The sequence below is a fragment of the Pseudophryne corroboree genome, chromosome 11 (genome assembly GCF_028390025.1).
Source record: "Pseudophryne corroboree isolate aPseCor3 chromosome 11, aPseCor3.hap2, whole genome shotgun sequence".
NCBI lineage: Eukaryota > Metazoa > Chordata > Amphibia > Anura > Myobatrachidae > Pseudophryne > Pseudophryne corroboree.
This window is the reverse complement of record NC_086454.1, coordinates 113,094,621-113,118,559: the sequence shown is the minus strand read 5'-3', so window position 1 is coordinate 113,118,559 and position 23,939 is coordinate 113,094,621. Positions and strand designations below refer to the sequence as shown.

Below are 23,939 nucleotides of genomic sequence, written 5' to 3'. Positions count from 1 at the left end.
GCTGATGTTTTGGTCACTTTTGAAAGCTGGTGGTGCTTTCACTCTAGTGGTAGCATGAGACGGAGTCTACAACCCACACAAGTGGCTCAGGTAGTGCAGCTCATCCAGGATGGCACATTAATGCGAGCTGTGGCAAGAAGATTTGTTGTGTCTGTCAGCATAGAGTCCAGAGCATGGAGGCGCTACCAGGAGACAGGCCAGTACATCAGGAGACGTGGAGGAGGCCGTAGGAGGGCAACAACCCAGCAGCAGGACCGCTATCTCCGCCTTTGTGCAAGGAGGATCAGGAGGAGCACTGCCAGAGCCCTGCAAAATGACCTCCAGCAAGCCACAAATGTGCATGTGTCTACTCAAACGATCAGAAACAGACTCCATGAGGGTGGTATGAGGGCCCGACGTCCACAGGTGGGGGTTGTGCTTAGAGCCCAACACCGTGCAGGACGTTTGACATTTGCCAGAGAACACCAAGATTGGCAAATTCGCCACTGGCGCCCTGTGCTCTTCACAGATGAAAGCAGGTTCTCACTGAGCACATGTGACAGACGTGACAGAGTCTGGAGACGCCAAGGAGAACGTTCTGCTGCCTGCAACATCCTTCAGCATGACCGGTTTGGCAGTGGATCATTAATGGTGTGGGGTGGCATTTCTTTGGGGGGCCGCACAGCCCTCCATGTGCTCGCCAGAGGTAGCCTGATTGCCATTAGGTACCGAGATGAGATCCTCAGACCCCTTGTGAGACCATATGCTGGTGCAGCTGGGCCTGGGTTCCTCGTAATGAAAGACAATGCTAGACTTCATGTGGCTGGAGTGTGTCAGCAGTTCCTGCAAGATGAATGCATTGATGCTATGGACTGGCCCGCCCGTTCCCCAGACCTGAATCCAATTGAGCACATCTAGGACATCATGTCTCGCTCCATCCACCAGACTGTCCAGGAGTTGGCGGATGCTTTAGTCCAGGTCTGGGAGGAGATCCCTCAGGAGACCATCAGCCACCTCATCAGGAGCATGCCCAGGCGTTGTAGAGAGGTCATACAGGCACGTGGAGGCCACACACACTACTGAGCCTCATTTTGACTTGTTTTAAGGACATTACATCAAAGTTGGATCAGCCTGTAGTGTGTTTTTCCACTTTAATTTTGAGTGTGACTCCAAATCCAGACCTCCATGGGTTAATAAATTTGATTTCCATTGATAATTTTTGTGTGATTTTGTTGTCAGCACATTCAACTATGTAACGAACAAAGTATTTAATAAGAATATTTAATTCATTCAGATCTAGGATGTGTTCCGTTTATTTTTTTGAGCAATGTACTTTGCCTGTTGTGAAAGTACGTCGCGTGTGCGCACTGCGCCGCATACGCATGCGCAGAAGTGCCGGGTTTTTTGCATCATCGCTGCGCAGCGAACATTTTTAGCTAGCGATCAACTCGGAATGACCCCCTATTGGTCAATATGGCAGCATCGCATCCCCCATAAAAAACTATGGGGGATGCGGCTGCGGGTGGCAATGGAGGGATTGTAGCAGGTAAACCTCCTTCCTTCTTACATTCCAGGAATGCTTAATATTTGTGGCTAGCCTCTGAAAACTGGTGTCGGGGACACAGCCACAACATTTGTTTGATAAATGTGCCCCTAAAGGCTCTAAATTCAAAAGCAAGAAGCAGTAAGGGTGACTTGATGTGTGTTTCAGCTGTGGAGCACTGGCCATTTCATGAAAAGAAATAGTCCTCACTACTGAGGGTAACAGCTATACTTTATATCTCCTCATTGATCAAATTAGTATAAGCTGGTGTGTTACCATGATGATTTCAGTTGTCCGAAAATCATAATTTGAGTCATTATTGTAATAATGGTACTTAAAGCTAATACTAAAGTTGAAATAGCATAAGGAAAATATGAGCATGTATACAGATAGAATATGCACATATTAATTGGTTTTATAGTGACTGAATATTATTACTGCTCTTTTTCGATTGGTGGGAATTTTGGTTTAAGGTGGTGGTGTGAATGGATCTCAGAAAAGACATCTCTAGACTATTGCCGTGAGTTGTCAATTTTTTAGGGTGCTTCACCTTTTTTCCTCACACAGGTGGTATGAGACTATGACCAAACAGTTGTAATAATACTAGAGTTGTGGGTCACTGCTGGCTATGAGGAAATAGAAGCCTTAATCACATTGCACTTTATTTTTATTATTGCATGTTGGTACAAGTCAATTTATATAAAAAAAAAATGCACTTTACTTATATACACCTTTTTTGTCTATGCCAAATGCCATACGTGGAATACGGTTGCACTGAAGAGTACAAAAAGGCCTCTCAATAAAGGCAAAGCTACGAGTCTGCATTCTACGCATGTCTGGTACGCATATTGGTGTGATCCTTTAAGGACTGTGTTTATAGAGGCATTTAAAGCACTGAAGGCGCGGCTTTCTACACCATTTTGAGAGATTTCTTAAGACTTTTTGAAATAGGAGTCATATTGAGAACAGTCACTATTTCAACAATTGTACTATTTGTTGCACTTAGGGCCTAATTCAGCATGGATCCCTAATTAGAGTATTTGCAAATTGAGCAATTATCGAATGACTGTGCATCTGTATCATTCACATTGCGCACGCGCATGGGGCAAAAGCAACAGAAAATTTGTACAGATCGGAAATGCAATGTAGCCGCTGTTTGACTGACAGGAAGCCGGCGTTTTGGGGCATTTTCTTGGTGTGTTAGAAAAACAGCAGATGTGCCCAGGCGTTTTTGGGTATGGTCTATGACATCACGCAGACCACTTCCAGCCCGTCTCAGTAGCAGATTAATGGCAGCCTCAAACCGATTTACATTTGCTCAGACAGCAATGATTCTTCAATGTTCTGGGATTTGCGTATGCATCTGCGAGAGGATAGCGATCTTCGATGCATTCACAAATTTGCATGGGGCATTTTTTCTTTCTGTCAGGGCGGTGCCTTTCTACTTGCAGACAACTGCAATTTCTCAGATTAGGGATCCATGCTGAATTAGGCTCTTTATACTGAAATTTGCTCATTATTATTGATTACTGCCCTATTTCTGAAACTTGTGATTGTATTTTTTAACTATATCACTCTATTGCATGGTTCTATTTGCGATACTGTTTTTACAGGCAGCAGTGCTGATTTACAATATATATTTTTTTGGGGTCCCACTTTCTGTGGAATTCCAGCCCTAGTCTGACCAGTTCATGGCTAGTTAGTATTAAGGCAGGGGGACCCCACACTGTATACCACCCAGCTTGGTGCTCCCCAGATAAGGCTCAAAGATTCAGGGCTGATTCTTAACTGGAGGGGACCCCACAGAGGTCTTTATTTAAACAACCATTTATTGAGTAAATTATTAAAATTCCCTGTTCCCACCCCCCAGCTACAATGGTATTAATAATGAATCTTCATCAATGTTGTTGATATATTTCCCTTACCACATTATCATTAATAACCCTCCTGCACCCCCCCTAGCCCCCCCCCCCTTCCTCCTTTCCCAGCACAGATGTGTATTCATGGATTGGATATGGAATCTGTGACCAGGTCTGCAGTACGATTGTATACACAGGGGTACATTTACTAAGCAGTGATAAGAGCGGAGAAGTGAGCCAGTGAAGAAATTTACAAGCTATAAAATGATACAGAGCTGCTGATTGGTTGATGGGGAAATTTCTCCACTGGCTCACTTCTCCACTCTTATCACTATTTAGTAAATGTTCCCCACAGTCTGATCTAAAGTCTGATCTCTTGAGGATTGGACAAGTGTGTACCTTGCTTAACTCCGGACAGCTTAATTTATTCATTTCCTCTGGCTTACAAGCACTTGTAAGTTTGGGATGTTCCGGCAAGGAGGAAGCTTCCCGGGTGTGCTATGCAGCCCAACTCTAAAGCTGCGAGACCACATTTGCATGCACTGCATGAAGTTATCAGTGCTCTCTTCAGATTGGAGAGTGCATAGAACAACTCTTGTACACTTACAGTATAGGGTGAATAGGAAGAGTCATTTTTCTACAGGAAAGAAATATAGGCATTTCAAAGTATATTTTTCTATTTCATATTGTGATCTGGCAGTACTGCTTTTGTAAGTCAAATATATGTACATTTCATTTTGAAAAAGAGTTCATTTGTGTAGAAAGGAAGTCATTATTAGTATTATGTTTCATTATAATCAAATATGATTTTATACATTGGAAAAAAAGAATATTAATTATACTTTTAATATTTCAATATTACTTACAAATTCGCAATCCATATCACTCTCATATGGGCAGTCCTGATCATATTCAACTGTGATAAATTCATTGTCTATTTTCATACAAGTGTACCAAGTACAATTGTCATAACTTCTAAAGATTTCGCCTTCCTTCAAATGAAAAATAGGAAAAGAGATTACCATTAATTTAAACCATTAGATATTTAGTATAATATGTTACAGTGTACAAGTCTACTACACTCACTGGAAGCAAACAGTTTCTGTGCTGAGCCAATAATCACATGAAGACAGCTTTTCAGTTCACTGGTGATTAGTGAAATCATTGTAGCACTGGCTCCAAGTAAATGGATGGGCTACATATGATTTCAGACTGCTAAATGACTGTCAGCCTTAGTTGGGCACAAATTATGCCCAAAACATTTTTGGTTTCATTTTTAATTCTTACAACTAGTTCTAGAATCAGGAATAAAAAATCAGTGATATTATTTCAGAAAGGAATAAAATAGGCGTCGGCACACTTTTCCATAGTAAGACAGAGGGCCCGACATATTCAGCCAGGACTATTAAATCCTGAGGCTGACATTCTTTGTGGTGCACAAATCAACATGTTATAGGACTATATATATATAGGACTATGGGGCTAATTCAGACTGGATCGCCGAAGCGATCACAGTTTGAATTTTTTAGTGGAGTGGGAGCCCAGTGAGATGCTAAAAGCATCTCTGGGCTGCAATTGCCTCTGCCTGATTGACAGGCAGAGGCGATTGCGAGGCAGGAGGGGGCGTGCCAATGGCATTAGTGCGCCATTGACAAGGCGTGGTCCGGACAATGCAGGCGTGTCTATACCGTTGCGGGGGTGGGCCATGGTGGCTGCGTGGCATCACACGCAGGTGCTGCGACCCGGGATGCGGCAAGTAGCGGCCTGCCAGCACGCATGAGCTGCGCTGGCAAGGAGCTGCTTGCCAGGTGCAAAAACAATGCCGACGTGCAATGCTTTTGCACCTGTGTGTGTGCGTGTCTGTGTGTGTGTGTGTGTGTGGGGGGGGGCGCGGACATGCGGGGCGGACTAACCCCGTGACGGGCATCCCCCCGCATGTCTGAGAAAATGATCATAGATGTGCTAAATTTATCAGATCTGAATGACAGATCTGAATGACCCCCTATGTTTAGTTGATTGACATGGTGTAAAGAGATCTTTGTGGTGAAGTTTTGGTATGGTATAAAGTACTGTTTGGCCTCTTTGTCTCTGATTCACTCACACTTTTGTTCATCATTGTTTTATGTTAAGTTATGTTAAGGTTTATTGATGTTCTCACACACAATTAGTGATCAGCCATATTTGGAAGCTATTATAAATCTTGTATCAAATTGTAAGTGTAACTGCCTATAAACCTCAAGGCTGGGACCAGTTGTGTGCAACATGTCATTTTCTTTTTCTTTTTCATTTTGTTATTGGGGTGTGGTGGCAGCTTGCTCAGCCTACAGCTATAGGAGATGGAGAATGAGGGTGTTTTCAGGTTTGCAGTGGGTGGTTAGCATGTTGTTCAGGAGACTAACGCAGAAATCCCGACAGCTGGCAGTTTACCAACGGATGGAAGCCCAACACCCCCCTGGTGTTCCCATTCCGTTGGTGGGTCCACGCCACCAACCGACTGGGAATAGAACCTGTGGTGAGAAAAGTGAGCCCCTGAGGGGACCCATTGTCTTGCTGCCGGGATTATGGCAGATGGAATGAGGCTGTTGGTATACTGTCAGCCGGCATCCTGTCTGCCGGTATATCTTAACGGATCCAGCAAGGGATCTTCCTCTTTGATATCTGAATTTCCCTCCCATTTTTGGTACAGTACTGTACGTAATTTTGTCAGCTTTGGCCTGATTCAGAGGTGGATGCAGAAGTGCCTACAGTTGTGTGTATTGGCGTTCGCCTATCTATGACATTATGAAAACAATGATACAAAGCACTTCCCTTGTGTACATCTGTGCATTCGAATGTGCAAGGACTGAGGCACCCACTCACAGCCTTTTGTATACATAAGAATACTGATTCCTTAGAGGCCACCATCGGTCACACCATGCCAAGTATGGCCTTCTATGTCAGTGATTTAGAATCTCTGTACCACACCAATTTAAATGACACACCCATGACACTCCAATAACACACGCATATGATGGACGATCTCCATGCAAGTGCTAAGACTCCTCCCTGACACCGCCCTGAAACACTCATATTTTTAATACACTCCTCCTTGCATGCACCTGAAAAAAAAAGAGTTATAGTAAAACTTACATTCATTAACTCTTGTTCTTCAAGGTCCATGGGAACCACAGGGTTAACCTTGGGTATGATCTGAAGGAGACCAGGACGGGCACCAAACAATAAAGCCTTGTGAGCCTCCCAAGAAGCACTGGTCTCCTCTTCATACTCCACCCACATGCTCAGGCACTTCAGTTTTAGTTAACAAGACCAAAAAAGGAGCTGGAGAAAGGAGAGAAGAAAGTATGGTACACACAGAAAATCACACTCTCATAGAGTAGAGAAGGGAACTGGTGACCGGAAAGGCAACCCATTGATGTGTAGTGCATCACGGTGGGCGCCCTGTGGATCCCATGGACCTCAAAAGACAAAAAGGTAGAGGGAAGGGCTCTTCTATACAAAGATCTAGTGGATCCATAAACCAATGGCGTCTGGGCCATGCTGGGGCTACCAGTATGAGCATGCCACCATCCTCCTTGAACTTCCACAGTACTCTGGGAAGGAGAGACACTGGCGGAACGACATGGCCAGAGGAAAGGTTCATGGTACAAGAGTGCATCCACAAAGCTCGCTTTTTAATCTCGTGTCCTGGCCCCGTACACCGTAACCTTGTGGTTGTGGTAGGAAGCTTGAGATCAACGTCTGTAGGACCCCATTTCTGCTCCAGAATCTGAAAGACCTCTGGGTGGAGAGATCATTCCCAGGCGTGAATGTCCTGGGAAGCAGACTGAGAAAGTCTGCTTCTCAGTTGAGGACTCCTGGAATGAATTTTGCGGAGATGGCTGGAAGGTAGCATTCTGCCCAGACGAGAATCCAAGTCACCTCTTGCATCACTACCACACTGTGAGTGCCGCTCTGTAGATTTATATAAGACACTGCGATGATGCGGTCTGATTGTATTTGTACTGGAGCATCCTGCAGAAGGCCATCTGAAGGGTCCGGTAAACAGCTCAAAGTTCCAGGACATTGATCGGGAGGTCTCTTTCCATCAGAGACCAGCATCCCTGAAAGAAGTGACAGCCTCTGGCAGCTTCCCCTCCCCCGAGGCTGGCGTCTGTGGTGAGGTGTGTCCAGTGCGGAACCCATAACAGCCAGCCCTTGTCCAATTTGGTTGTGTGGAGCCACCATGAAAGAGATGCCCGAAGATATTGGGGCAGAATCAAGGTCTGGGACTTGATCTGTGTTGGTAACCTTGTCCATTCCATGAGTATCAGGTGCTGAAGAGACTTGGAGTGAAATTGGGCCTATCCAACCATGACGAACACTGAGACCATGAAGCCTAGGGTTTGCATTGCTGAATGAACCGAGACCCTTGGACTGCGAAGTAGGTTGTGGATGCACACTGCAACATTACAATCTTGGCCTGAGGGAGGAAGAAACGTTGTACACTGGTGTCCAGCAGTGCACCAATGTGCAGCATCCTCTGAGACAGGATGAGCAAGGACTTTGGCCAGTGGATTACCAATCCATGGTTTTGAAGGAAGGACACAGTCTGTTTTAGGTGACGTTCCAGTACTATTGGAGACTGCGTTAGAAGAAAAAGTTTGTCTAAGTAAGGCAGTATCCGAAATCCCTGTTTCCGGAGAAGGGCCGCCATCACTGCCATGAGCTTGGTGAACACCCTGGGGGCTGTAGACAGTGCAAAGGGGAGGGCCTGGAATTGGAAATGCTGGTGCAGGACAGCAAATTGAAGATATTGTTGATGACATGGTGCTATAGGTATATCCAGGGAGACCATATAATCTCCAGGTTGCATAGCCATGACAATGGAACGAAGTGTTTCCATATGGAACTTAGGGACCTTGAGGTACTTGTTCAGTAATTTCAGATTCAGAATGGGACAGCATGACCCATTTTGCTTCTGAACAAAAAAGAGTGTAGAACAGAACCCCTGACCCTGTTGAGGTAGTGGAAGAGGGATAATGACATCTGACCATAGTAAGGATCATATGACTAATGTCAGCGCTTGGGCTTTGCCGGGGTCTAGTGACGGAGTAGTAGGAGAGTATTGTCTGGGTCAAGCTTCGGGAAGGAAAGAGCGTACCCGTGAAAGACCACTTCTAGGACCCAGATGTCGGTGGTGACTTGATGCCATGTGTGGGTGAACTGAAGAAGTTGGTCTACCACCATAGGATTTCCCAGGAGGAGTCCTGCCCTGTCAAGCTAAGGGGGTGTCCACTGGCTTGGCAGTTGGATGTCTGGCAGTCCAAGTCTGTTTGGTTGTAGGTTTGAAAATCTTGACAGTATGAGACATTCATGTGAATGTCTTACCTTTGGATTTGCCTTGTTGATGAAAGGACCGAAAGGAAGAAAGTGGCTGCACTGATGAGGCTGATGGCAGGCACGCTGTCTAAGAAGTTGCTAGTTTTGCTACACTCTTGTCCAGTTCTGGCCCAAACAGGAGTTCGTCTGTGTATGGCAAGGCTTCCAGGGCCTTCTTTGAGTCTGAATCTGCTTTCCAGGAATGGAGCCACACAATACGGAGAGCTGTAATGGAAACAGCAGAAGCTGAAGAGGATAACAGAACTGTGTCTAAAGCTGCCTCACCAATGTAATAGTCTGCTTCTTTGATATTAGTGAGTAGAGACAACTGTTCTTTGGCAGATGTAAAACTCTGTTCAAGGTTGTTGTTCCAAGACTCGATGGCCTAAGCAACCCTGGCTGTAGCAGTAGCCGGTCTGGCCATTGCTCCTGTGAGGGAGTACCTAGACTTGAGACACATATCTAATTATCTATCCGTTAGTTCCTTAAGGCAGGATACAGTCGGGATAGGAAGTATTGATCTTTTAATTAAATGTGTCACATGAACATCCACTGTTGGTGGAGTCTCCCACTTTGTACAATCTGCTGATGGCAGCGGATAAATGTCTTAGTGGGAGTTTTCTATTCCCTGCTCATAGCTTCTGAGAAGTGGTCTAAGAGTGGAATCTCCGCTAAAACTACCTTTACTACCCATTTGCGCAGAGGATCTTTAGTAATAGGGACTGGTTCAGCATCTGCCAGTTGAAATGAGAATTTGACCACCCTAATTAATGCAGCCACATGATATTTAGGTGAGGCCTCCTGATCCCCTGTGGGGGATTCAGCGTCTGAACCCTCAACATGATCAGCAGTAACTGATGATTCTTCTGAATCAGAGAGGGGAGGGGCATGGACTGTGAGGAAGGCACAGCACGCTTAGATGTAGAGGGTGTTGGTAGTGTACCCTGACCCTGCATCATGCTCTGAAATGCAGTAGAGGAAACAGCCAACCTCTGTATAGCGTTAGAGAATGAGTACAACCATATAGCAGTTATGGGTGGGGTTGCAATTGCCTGATAAACAGGCTGTAACGACTGTTGGAATCCCATAGGGGAAGTCATTGATGGCTGCAGTGGTTGAGGTATACCCATAGGGGGAGCCACAGGTGGAGTAGCAAGAGGTTAGTAATTTTTGTCAGCAATGTAGTATAAGATGCCCAAAGGGGATCTTGCACCAGTGCTGGAGAGGCTGAGGTGCTGGGGGGCACCAGACAGGCTGTGCACTGACTGTACTGTGACAATTCCTGAGGTAAAACGTCCATGTTACAGGTTAGACATGCTACCATTGTAGAAGCCCCAAACTGCTTGGTCCTAGACTTGTTAGACATAGAAGAAATACGGTGTACACACACAAATATGACAATGTGCAGTGTGTAACAGTGATACTACGTGACAAAGTGCACACACAACATACAATATACAGTATAGTGTGGCAATTTTAATTCAAAACACAACACTTTTCAAGGGTTATTGAGAGAAAAATGGAAAGCAATATTAGACATTAAAGAGATGTGAAAACATGCAGCAGTACTAGCATAAGTCACATACAATGCAGAATAAACAACTTAACTTCAATGGGTACTGATATCAACTACCCTGCTCTGTAGAAAAGACTTGATAGGATGCATTGCTTTGTATAACCTGCGATGTGATAGAGGTATACAAGGAAATTCTGCCCACTGCTCCTGGATACCTGCAGAGCTCAGAAAATAGCTGCCCAGCATCTCTCTGTGGAGGAGGAGGAGGAGGAAGGAGCAGCCCAGGGTGGGAAGACCGCTGTGGAATGGTGCCCTGGCCTGGGGGAGGGGCCGCTGTGGAAGCGCTGACCTCCCCTATGCTGAATGTCACCACCATTTCTCCTGGTCTGTCTGTGTCCCCTGCGCCAGTATGCATTAAAACCCTGGTGGTCTGGTGCGGCCGCAGGAACACTTAATGGTCCGGGAGACCAGCAGTAAATGGACTGTGCTATATGCGGGTCACGCAACCTAGAACCCGCATTACCTGTCCCCCAGTTATCCATTGCAGTCCTGGCTGCCCCTATGCCTCTGCTAATAAAGGTGTATTGCAAGGGGTCCCGCTGAAATCGCGCACCCAGTTGTGGTGTTGCGGCCCGTTGGAGGTGTTGGAGCATTAGCGCTGGCTTCCTTCTGGACTGCCAGATGCTGATTGCTCAAAATAAAAAGAATAATCATTTAAAAAGTAAAAGCTTGGGCTGCAGTGTGCGGCCCCTGTTCACTGCGACCAGCTCTATGCTGGCACCAAAATTAACTGAACTGCCTGAGCATGGGGGCCGGGTATGAAGAAAGAGGAGCCCAATGCATCCTAAGAGGCTCACAAAGCTTTATTGTTCGTTGCTAGTCCTGGTCTCCACCAGATCATACCCAAGGTTAACCCTGTGGAGCGCATGGACCCCGTAGAGGAAATTACAACTGCAACTTTGTACTGTATGTCCACAATCAAGATGCATGTGTTGTGTGATCTACACTCATGCGTAGTAGCAAACAATCGCTATACTTTCTCCAACATTGGCAGTGGGTACAGGTCCTTTGTGAGTAGTTGGTGAGAAAGAAAGGCAGTCAGTAGCCATCTTGCTGCACTGGTTTTACCAGCACTAGATGCGAACTATTACCTTCTCAGGGGGAAGCCACCCAGAATGCTGATATCAGAATTAGAACTTGCCAGCCAGAGACACTCATAGTGTTTGGTCCCCCTGCCATAATAGCAAATAGAGGACTCAATTTCCTTAGAGAATTGGGCAGCTAAAAATGAAATAAAAACTCCTATAAAACAAACAACTCCTCCTTGGTGGTCTAGTTGTCACTATTGCATGATTACCTGCATTAGTGCCACCATTCTAGCAATGGTATCAGCACTTCTGGGGGACTCAATGCACATCCTCCCAAATTTATCATCAACAGCCAAAGCTGGTACCATTGGTGCAGGCATTCGTTTTATTTGTTTTTTACAATAATTTTCAGGGCCCAGGAATAAACAGCCACAGAAAATGTGCTTCCTGATAGGCATAGCTGTGTCTGCGTCCACCACTGCACAGAGCATATGGGGCAAAATGTAAAAGTTTGTGAGAAGCAGGAAGTGCGGGACTTTGTGCGAGTCTTGCTGGATGTTTAAAGCGGCAATCATTTACACTTCAAAAATGTGTGAATGACTGCCGCTTTAAAAATCCAGCTAGTCTCGCACAAAGGGGGTCATTCCGAGTTGATCGCTAGCTGCCGTTGTTCGCAGCGCAGCGATCAGACTAAAAATCTGCATTTCTGCGCATGCGTATTCACCGCAATGTGCACGCGTGACGTACGGGAACAAAGGCATTTGTTATTTTGCACAGGTTCTAGCGAAGTTTTCAGTCGCACTGACGGCCACAAGAAGATTGACAGGAAGGGGGCGTTTCTGGGTGTCAACTGATCGTTTTCAGGAAGTGTTTGCAAAAACGCAGGCGTGTCTGGAAAAAACGCAGGCATGGCTGGGCGTTCGCTGGGCGGGTGTATGACGTCAAATCCGGACACAAATAGTCTGAAGTGATCGCAAGCGCTGAGTAGGTTCAGAGCTACTCAGAAACTGCACAGACTGTTTTTGCAGAGCTCAGCTGCACATGCGTTCGCACTTCTGCTAAGCTAAAATACACTCCCCAGTGGACGGCGGCATAGCGATTGCACGGCTGCTAAAACTAGCTAGCGAGTGATCAACTTGGAATGACCCCCAAAGTCTTGTACATCATGCTCCTCACAGGCTGTTCCATTTTACCCATGGTGCGCAAAACATGTGCTGTACTTGGGTTCCGCTTTGCTACGCCTACCCTCCCTTTAGCCATCTCTATAAGCGCAGAACAGAGAGATATATACAGTATACAGTAAGTTTACATAGCCACATGTACAGTCCAGGATATTTTTTTACTGCACATGCAAAGTACCAATAAGCTCATATTGTTCTTAGAAGATCATTTTGTACATCAGCCACTCTGTGTGTACTGTATGCAGTACATACTAACTAAATGGAACCAAAAAGATGTCACTGTACTGTACTTTCACCACTATCTAAAGGGGGGTACACACGGGGGGGGGGGGGGGGGGATTGCTGCACATCACTATCGCTATGGGATATACACACGGAGCGATGTGTGCTTAACTTCTAAGCAATCTAAGCAGACTTCTCTACGTGTGAGTGGAAAGTGGTTCACCCCTGTGAACTTCGCTGGGTCGGGTGATAATCGCTCAGCGTGTATGCACTGAGCGATTTTCCTGCCAGCGATGTTCACATCATCGCTGTGTACACACACTGGACAAAAACGCCCCAAAACGCCCAGTGTGTAGGCATCTTTACATCCAACTCTACATAAGTCCCTTGTGTGCATGCAATAGATACTAACTAAAATGGAACAAAAATGATGTCTGTGTACCTTCAGGAGCTTCTTGTCACTTCCTGTCCCATTTGAAGTTACATATACACAATATGTTTGGTTGCAATATCCACAGCACTGGTCGGTAGGTGGCATATATTCCTGGCTCTAGAGAAATAAATAACATTGTTTGTCATGCTAATGCTTCAGAGAAACACATTTTTAAAAAAGTTGTTTTTTTAATAGATATGTTTATGTGGTTAGCTCATGACGTAGAGTAAGAGCAGAAGGCTGATGACTGACTCTTTTTGGGTGTGGTATATTATATTGACATTCAGAAAATTGACTGTATAATGTCTACATGGTACGAATGTCGACACTCAGAATGCAAACATGCACAGAATCTCAATACTTAACTTGTTGACATGCATAATGTTGACACTGGCAAAATGTGGACATTGCCAGAATGTTGACATTCTAAATGGTGACAGTGTCAACGATAGGATTTTTAATGTAAACCTAACCCTAACCCTAAAGGCACCTAAATCTTTACTCTATTTCAGCCTAACCCTAAAGCTGGGAACACACTATACAATTATCTGGTAGATTATCTGTCAGATCTGACTGGTTGGAATGAAAATCTGGTAATGGATGAGAGCAAATGACAATCTAACATTTGCTCACAAACACTTTAAAATGGACAAAACCTGTCATCTGTTTTGCAATGTTTGGGAGCAAATAGTCGATTGTCATTTGCGCTGGTCGATTGTCGATTGTCAGGTATTCTTTTTTTATTTTTAAACATGTTTTATTGTTAAAGCACTGCATTATATCAACAATAAAATACTGTATATCACATCCAGATAAAAGAATAGTACATACTTTTAGGAGTTTGCAAAAGAAAGGCAGAAGCATAAAGACAATGAAACATTGGGGGTAATTCCAAGTTGATCGCAGCAGGACATTTTTTAGCAGTTGGGCAAAACCATGTGCACTGCAGGGGGAGCAGATATAACATGTGCAGAAAGAGTTAGATTTGGGTGGGTTATTTTGTTTCTGTGCAGGGTAAATACTGGCTGCTTTATTTTTACACTGCAATTTAGATTGCAGATTGAACTCACCACACCCAAATCTATCTCTCTCTGCACATGTTATATCTCCCTCCCCTGCAGTGCACATGGTTTTGCCCAACTGCTAACAAAGTTCCTGCTGCGATCAACTCAGAATTACCCCCTTTATACATAACAGTTGTACATAACTGAGAGACCATCCAGAGACACTGACAACCTGAAGATGAGCCATCAAGAATGTGGAAAATAATAATTGAAACATCTAGTAATCCAGTATGGGAGGATCATTTGTCATTAGACACTGTTTATACCATAAAGTATATTTTAGGGAATCTTTGGTTCTTATTTGTAAGAAGAGTACTTGTATAACATTAACATGTAGCAAAGAGCTATGACACACATTTTTCTCTATCTAATGAAGTTTCCAACCAGTCCATATTAAAAATATCAACTAATTTTGCCTTAGAAAGGGTGAAAGGGGAAGTGTACTGCAAGTGTAATCAAAGTTTGCAAATAATTGCTTTATGCTCAACCACGCTATAGGCTATGAACAATTTTCTACAACATTTAGATAATCTCTTTTGGAAGCACCCTAAATATGGCACATTTAGCAGAGAAGGATAAAATATTCGACAAAATTGTCAGACCAGAAGCCAGAAGTCCAAAGACAGTGTAGCAAAACTGCCTGTGGGGTATGACACAAACAATCATGGGATGGGGACATTCCCACTAGGAATTGTCAATGGGGAGAGTAATAGGATATGTGGAATATCCGAATAACATCTCTTGATATTGTGCTGAGTACAGCAGCCTACAAGAAGAAACATTTTTAAGCAAGATGTCATAAGAAAATACAAGGACTGAAAGCAATTATTGACTAACACCAGATTGGACCTGGAAGTGGTCAATGTGTTTTCCCATAGTGTCATGAAATGGCTAGTTGCATGGCTCGTGGAGACTTCAGGAACAAGTCAAACCAATTTTGCCAATCCTGGTGAGAAAAACCTTGGATAACGACACTTAGTGTACATAATGCTGTGCCTGCAAAAATGACAGGGGACATTGTAGGAAAGATATCCCCTGCTTAAGAAAATGTCATCAATTGGCTTGTTGTAGAATTTACAAGCAGCCTACGGGCCAGATGCATCATCGCTTGGAAAGTGATAAAATGGAGAGTGAAAAAGTACCAGCCAATCAGCTCCTAACTGCCATTTTTCAAACACAGTCTGTGACATGGCAGTTAGGACCTGATTGGCTGGTACTTTTGCACTTTCCATTTTATCACTTTCCAAGTGATGGTGCATCTAGCCCAGTATCTGTTATGCCTTCCTGCACTAAGCCATAAACGGAAAGACAGCTGTACTGTACTGGAAGTCCAGGTTACCCAGGAATGGCAAAAACAGAGATCTATGTACATTAAGACAGTCATGTCTTAATATGTGCCATAATTTACGTGTGGTCCATAATTATAGATTAGTCCTCACATCTAATTTCTGTATCTTTCTGGTGAGGTAAGCCGATTAAATTTCCCTCAGGTCAAAATAGTTTTTCCAGAGAGGAGTTAGTATATATTACTGCCATGTAGCCAGTCATGCAGGTAACACAGTAGTGCAGTGTGATATCATTTGACCTTAGATTTAGTTTATTGTAATGTCAAAAGTACTATTCTCTGCAGTTTATTTCTCCAGATAAATGTGTAAAACAGTGTACTAATCTCAGCTGCATCTGCCTGTGTCAGAAATATGGGTAGAAATGGCAAAACATAAATTAGTCCCCATGACAGTGGTATATGTCTGCCCCAGATGGGTTTAAAGATCCCAGGAGTTAAACAAAAACCTAGAAATGTGGTCATATTACTCTCAAATCAAGAGACACTACCAAAGTCATGTAATTGTTGCAAAATCAAAGATAGAGAATCATTAAGATTTGCTATAAGACATCACCGTCAAATGCTTAGAGTTTGAGTTCAGCAGTGTCAATAAGTATACCCCGAAATGTAGAAGGAGCCTGCAGTAGGGTAAACAGTGAATCAATGAATAAGGTAAATAAAAGGGGTGAAAGTGGACATCCCTGTCTTGTAACCCAATGAATGAGCAACCAACATGAACAAGGACGGTAGAGAATAAAAATAGCAAGTGAAGTGTACAAATGAGGGGTCAAAATCACCCCCTTTCCCCCGAGCACCAAGTGTCGAAGATCAATATCATAATTGTCGAACGGGACTCGTAGGAAGCCGCAATCACCATACAAAATCACGTTTATATAGTGATGACCATGGACAAAGCCCAATTGACATGGTTTCAAAAGGTCATGAGAATAAGTTTCAACCCATTGGCCATTTACTTAGAAAGGATTAGTATTTCACAAAGAGATCAGTCTGTAAAGATCCCTCAGATAGTGAATCTTTTGCTGACTTTGGAATTAACACGTTGAGTGCACTGGCAAATTAGGGATGGATAGGGTTATCTCTATGAACCATCATATAAAGTTACAGCAGGATGGTAGTGAGCTCATATTAGAGCAATTTAAATACAACCCTGTGACATCATCTAGACCTGGTGCCTTATGAGGTTGCAAGCTGGAAAGGACCCTTTTCAATTCCAATTCAGTGATATTGCTTCTTTTTGGGTTTGGGAAAGTTTTGGTAGAGCAGCCTCATCCAATAATCTATAATGGAGAGTAGAATATGAGGAAGAGATGTGGAAATTGCCTTTGCTGGAAAATTGATAGCTGAGATAATAAAACGTTTCTTACAAGACTTAGACAAGGGGTAGCCAACCCTGGTCCTCCAGAGCTAACAACAGTTCACTTTTTCCAGATTAAACAGCAGGAGCACAGATGTACTTATTACTCACTGACACATTTTAAAAGATCCACAGGTGAAGCTAATTATTTCACTTGTGATTCTGTGAGGAGACCTGGAAAATGTTAACTGTTGGTAGCTCTCGAGGGCTGGGTTGGTTACCCTTGGCTTAGACATTGTCGAAAACAAAACTGTTTTCCCACTTGTAAAAGAAAGGTGTATTTAGGGGGTAATTCCTAGTTGATCGCTCAATGCCGATTTTCGCAGCGCAGCGATCAGGCAAAAAAATGGCATTTATGCGCATGCGTATGCCCCGCAATGCGCATGTGCAACGTACGGGTACAAAGACATTTGTGGTCGTGCTCAGGGGCTTGCAAAGTTTTCTTTCGCACTGGCGGCCGCATGAAGATTGATAGGAAAGGGGCATTACTGGGTGTCAACTGACCGTTTTCAGGGAGTGTTTGGAAAAATGCAGGTGTGCCAGAAGAATGCAGGCGTGGCTGGGCGTTCGCTGGGTGGGTGTATTACGTTAAATTCTCACACAAATAGGCTGAAGTGATCGCAAGCGCTGAGTAGGTTCAGAGCTACTCTGAGACTGCACAAACTGTTTTTGCAGAGCTCGCCTGCACATGCGTTCGCACTTCTGCTAAGCTAAAATACACTCCCCAGTGGGCGGCGGCATAGCGTTTGCACGGCTGCTAAAAACTGCTAGCGAGCGATCAACTCAGAATGACCCCCTTAGTACTATCTAAGCACTGCTGGGCCTGAGATGTAAAAAAAATTCTAGCATATGTTTATTTTGTAAGTAAGAATTTAGCATACTGTAGAATCAGAGGGAAATGTAATATATAGACAGAAATTCTAGAACATTGTCTCATGTAGTAAGTGATAACAGGCAGAATTGTACATTTCAATTCCAATGTTTGATATTGTCATCTAAGAAATTAGACCAATAATGTGACAAAAAATGCTTAAAAATCTGAACCAAGATAAGAAATCCAGCGGCAACATCAGAGGCAGCAGCCACCAACAGCAGCAAGGGGGCGGAGGAGAAAGCCAAGAAGGCAAGTTTCCGACAGGTATTGAATACACCCCATAGTGTGACAGATATGTAGTGGGTGAGTGGGAAGAGAAAAATAGAAAATGTAACCTGAGTTTAGGATAGGCTCAGTGGACTCTCTAAATAGACAGTGGTTTTACATAAGAATCAAAACAATACAAGCAATCTGCAGTAAACCCTCTAACTAGAAAGGGATATTACATATCAACATGAACAGGCCTTTAAGTGCCAGATCCATGCTACATAAATGTGATATTATCCTTTGATTATTAATAACTGGGTATACAGTAGGTAGCAGTAAAGGATTACCTGGTGACAGATCACTAAAATATCCTTGCTGGTGGCAGTGACATTGTGTTATGAACCGTGAGTGCTGAAGTAACCATTAAGCACAAACAGAAACTTCAGTTTGACATACAGTATCTGATAGCCAGCTGGGTTTGTGACAGTGACCACTACCACCATCCACGGTGTCTATGCCTTTAATTCAGAGGGTGTTAATTGGAGTAAGTAATGGTTATGGTGTTATTGAGCCCATTAACTGATAGGCAGCTTATAACTTCATGTTGTATTTAATTTACAAAATAAATTAATAATATGTTCAATATATAACTACTTTAGCTCCCAGTGGCAGTTGGGAACCTAGGGCTGCAGCTCAGTCTAAGACTTAAAAAGGGAAGCCTCAGCCACCCCACCCCCAAACGCTGTCCAACATTGCTGGCCGGAGTCAGTGGGAATGGCAGCAAGCCCGCCAGGGACAGTGCAACTCTACAGTGGTGAATAAGCCAGCCCCTCAGTCTTTGGTGTCAACCAGCTTCCATTGGCTAGCTGTCAGGAAACATCAAGGGGGAAGCTTCTTGGGTCTATTATGCTGCAACCTGACTGTCAAATCTTCACGTTGCTGTTATCAGTGTTCTCTTCTGAGTGGAGCGTATATATAGCAAAACACTTTTCACTTACAGCATATATACCATACATACATACACAGTGTATATATATATATATATATATATATATATACAAGATAAGAATAATTTATTTTCACTACAACATGAAACATGTGAAATTACACTAGAGATGAGCGGGTTCGGTTTCTTTGAATCCGAACCCGCACGAACTTCACTTTTTTTTTCACGGGTCCGAGCGACTCGGATCTTCCCGCCTTGCTCGGTTAACCCGAGCGCGCCCGAACGTCATCATGACGCTGTCGGATTCTCGCGAGGCTCGGATTCTATCGCGAGACTCGGATTCTATATAAGGAGCCGCGCGTCGCCGCCATTTTCACACGTGCATTGAGATTGATAGGGAGAGGACGTGGCTGGCGTCCTCTCCATTTAGATTAGATTTAGAAGAGAGAGAGAGAGAGAGATTGCTGTGATACTGTAGATTAGAAGAGAGTGCAGACAGAGTTTAGTGACTGACGACCACAGTGACCAGTGACCACCAGAGACAGTGCAGTTGTTTGTTTTATTTAATATATCCGTTCTCTGCCTGAAAAAAACGATACACAGTCACACAGTGACTCAGTCTGTGTGCACTGCTCAGCCCAGTGTGCTGCACATCAATGTATTGTATATAAAGCTTATAATTGTGGGGGAGACTGGGGAGCACTGCAGGTTGTTATAGCAGGAGCCAGGAGTACATGATAAATAATATTATATTAAAATTAAACAGTGCACACTTTTGCTGCAGGAGTGCCACTGCCAGTGTGACTAGTGGTGACCAGTGCCTGACCACCAGTATATTAGTAGTATTGTATACTATCTCTTTATCAACCAGTCTATATTAGCAGCAGACACAGTACAGTGCGGTAGTTCACGGCTGTGGCTACCTCTGTGTCGGCACTCGGCAGGCAGTCCGTCCATCCATAATTGTATTATAATATATACCACCTAACCGTGGTTTTTTTTTCATTCTTTATACCGTCGTCATACTAGTTGTTACGAGTATACTACTATCTCTTTATCAACCAGTGTACAGTGCGGTAGTTCACGGCTGTGGCTACCTCTGTGTCGGCACTCGGCAGGCAGTCCGTCCAACCATAATTGTATTATAATATATACCACCTAACCGTGGTTTTTTTTTCATTCTTTATACCGTCGTCATACTAGTTGTTACGAGTATACTACTATCTCTTTATCAACCAGTGTACAGTGCGGTAGTTCACGGCTGTGGCTACCTCTGTGTCGGCACTCGGCAGGCAGTCCGTCCAACCATAATTGTATTATAATATATACCACCTAACCGTGGTTTTTTTTTCATTCTTTATACCGTCGTCATACTAGTTGTTACGAGTATACTACTATCTCTTTATCAACCAGTGTACAGTGCGGTAGTTCACGGCTGTGGCTACCTCTGTGTCGGCACTCGGCAGGCAGTCCGTCCAACCATAATTGTATTATAATATATACCACCTAACCGTGGTTTTTTTTTCATTCTTTATACCGTCGTCATACTAGTTGTTACGAGTATACTACTATCTCTTTATCAACCAGTGTACAGTGCGGTAGTTCACGGCTGTGGCTACCTCTGTGTCGGCACTCGGCAGGCAGTCCGTCCATCCATAATTGTATTATATACCACCTAACCGTGGTTTTTTTATACCACCTAACCGTGGCAGTCCGTCCATAATTGCCACTCCTAGATGGGCCCGGTGTTTGTGTCGGCCACTAGGGTCGCTAATCTTACTCACACAGTCAGCTACCTCATTGCGCCTCTTTTTTTCTTTGCGTCATGTGCTGTTTGGGGAGGGTTTTTTGGAAGGGCCATCCTGCGTGACACTGCAGTGCCACTCCTAGATGGGCCCGGTGTTTGTGTCGGCCACTAGGGTCGCTAATCTTACTCACACAGCTACCTCATTGCGCCTCTTTTTTTCTTTGCGTCATGTGCTGTTTGGGGAGGGTTTTTTGGAAGGGACATCCTGCGTGACACTGCAGTGCCACTCCTAGATGGGCCCGGTGTTTGTGTCGGCCACTAGGGTCGCTTATCTTACTCACACAGCGACCTCGGTGCAAATTTTAGGACTAAAAATAATATTGTGAGGTGTGAGGTATTCAGAATAGACTGAAAATGAGTGTAAATTATGGTTTTTGAGGTTAATAATACTTTGGGATCAAAATGACCCCCAAATTCTATGATTTAAGCTGTTTTTTAGTGTTTTTGGAAAAAAAACACCCGAATCCAAAACACACCCGAATCCGACAAAAATAATTCGGTGAGGTTTTGCCAAAACGCGTTCGAACCCAAAACACGGCCGCGGAACCGAACCCAAAACCAAAACACAAAACCCGAAAAATTTCAGGCGCTCATCTCTAAATTACACACAGTTCTCTCATGTCATATAAAAAAATACACCATAAATAAAATTAGCATAGCTGAGAATTCCAGCTAACAATCACAGAGGGGAAGAAGCTATTCCTCAACCTACTAGTTCGACATTCCAGACACCTATGATGTCTCCCTGACGGCAAGAGGGAAAAAAAACACATTACATGGGTGACTCCCATCTCCAATCATCTTATTTGCCTTCGACAGACTCCTTGCAGCGAGTACATCCGCCAACCTAGGCAAAGATTGGCCAATGGTCTTCTCTGTAGATTTAATCACTCTATCCAAGGTAACAAGATCAGAACACTTGGCATTACCATACCACACCGTGATTGCATAGGTCAGCATGCTGTCAATCACGCAGCTGTAAAAATTAACAAGAGTCGATTGCTGCAAACCTGCTGCTTGGAGCTTCCGTAAAAAGAAAAGACGTTGCTGGGCCTTCCTAACCACTGACGTGATGATATGCAGAGCCCATGATAAGTCCTCTGTAAATTTAATCCCAAAAAATTTCCCATCAGTAACCCTATCCACCTCCTCACCATTCAATATCAGCGGCCGAAAACTGATTTTCTTAGATTTCCTGAAGTCTATCACAACCTCCTTGGTTTTCTTGACATTTAACAACAGGTTATTTTTTAACCCCCCACACAGCGAGTCTTCTTACTTCCTCTCTATAACTATCCTCATCTCCTCTAGTTATCAAACCCACTAAAGTGGTATCATCTGCAAACTTTATCACAGAGATCGTTTCCGAGTTGGACTCACAGTCGGAGGTAGAAGGAGTATAAAAAAGGGCTTAAAACACAATCCTGACGAAGCATTTAATACCAATTCCGAAGATAAATTAGAGCCCAGTCTGACTGTCTGTGGACGATCTGACAGGAAATCCAACAGCCACTTACATATAGCCATGTCATATCCGATCTCTTAAAGCTGGTTTATTAACACCGCTGGTACTACCGTGTTGAAGGCGGAACTATAATCCACAAATAACAGTCTAACATAGGAGTCTCTATTTTCAAGATGACAAAGTACCCTATGAAGGACCATGAGAGCTGCATATTTAGTTGATCTGTTCGACCGATAGGCAAATTGATTGGGGTCAAATCCCAGAGGTATAACACTTTTTAGATGTTTCAGAACAATTCTCTCAAAACATTTCATAATCAATGAAGTGAGAGCAATCGGCCTATAATCGTTCAGACCAGTGATCACTATATATATATATATATATAGAGAGAGAGAGAGAGAGAGAGAGAGAGAGAGAGAAAGCGGAGAATAGCGCCTAGGCTAATCCTGAATTTAGACACACAAAATGAAATATAATGGATGTGATTAGATAAAAAATATTTTGACACCCCCCATAGGTCAATGGGTGGCAGCTTGTGCCAAGTATATGGATAAAATGTTTAAAAAATGAAGTGCAATAGAGCGCCTAATGGTGTTTTAAAAAATTCTGAAATTATAGGATTTCTATGTAACCAATTCACCATGTGAAAAGTGCAAAGTGCAAATTAAAAAAGGACCATTAGGCGCTCTATTGCACTTCATTTTTTTAAACAATATATATATATATATATATATATATATATATATTAGTATAATCCCTTGATGCGCTCTTAGTATACACTACTGGAGTTATTTTCTTTATATCAATTAGTCAATTATAGATTTGCCAAAATCAATATCACTATATTTCCAAATAGAGGGCAAGCTTCCACACAGAGCAGATCCCTTGTCGATAGAGATCAATAAAAGTGAGAATAACAAAAAATCTCTGTGGAGCGCACTTATTTTATAAACTAAGTGCTCTCCACAGAGATTTTTTGTTTTATATATATATATATATATATATATATACACACAAGTCATGTCATTGCATAAGCTCATTTATGCATGGAGGGGATATCAGTTGTATTCTTATTATGTTTCCATATCACTTACAAAGTCACAATCCTCATTACTCTTATATTGGCAGGTCTGTTGTTTTTCAGTTGTAATGAGTTCATTCTTTATTTTTTCACAAGTGTAGTATGAACACTTATCATCACTTAGATATGTTACACCTTCCTACAAATGAGAAAATAGAAAAGGGATTAATGCTAATTTCATTAGATACTTCTGATTAGTACATGATGTCACAGTGTACACATCTATTACACTCAGTAGAGGCAAAATTGGGAGGACAAAAAGTAAACAGTCCATTAAAAAAATGACGATTGCCCCATTCAGTGTCTGACGGGGGCATGAAGGGCCACCGAGGAATGCAGTGGTCGAGGCCCATGCTTGGAGTCTTGGCTAACCATTAGTAAGTGCATGGTTTGGGGACACTGATAAATATATATAGTAAGTACTGATAGTGCATGCATGATAATGTACCAGATTAATAACAGGAATGCACTGTAGAAAATACACTATAGTCCTGTGCAGTATAATGTATCATTCAAGTGTACAGTCTGGAAGCTAATCCCGAGATGAGGGATTGGGCTCCCGGTCAGTGGGGCCCACCGGGGATTTCCCCTGTACCCCCGTGGGCCAGTCCGGCCCT

The 23,939-nt window shown here is 43.4% G+C and overlaps 1 protein-coding gene and 1 long non-coding RNA gene across 2 annotated transcripts in view; one reads left to right on the top strand and one right to left on the bottom strand.

The window, feature by feature from the left end:
* Window positions 1-23,939, bottom strand: part of LOC134969047 (kielin/chordin-like protein) — a 213,670-nt gene that overhangs the window by 86,807 nt on the left and 102,924 nt on the right. The window contains exons 12-14 of the mRNA XM_063944754.1: window positions 23,336-23,461; window positions 13,189-13,296; window positions 4,248-4,373 (exon numbers count right to left, since the gene is read on the bottom strand). Of these exons, the coding sequence (XP_063800824.1) occupies window positions 4,248-4,373; window positions 13,189-13,296; window positions 23,336-23,461 (360 nt within the window). The remainder of the gene's footprint in view (window positions 1-4,247; window positions 4,374-13,188; window positions 13,297-23,335; window positions 23,462-23,939) is intronic.
* Window positions 1-23,939, top strand: part of LOC134969049 (uncharacterized) — a 65,590-nt gene that overhangs the window by 16,501 nt on the left and 25,150 nt on the right. The window lies entirely within an intron of this gene.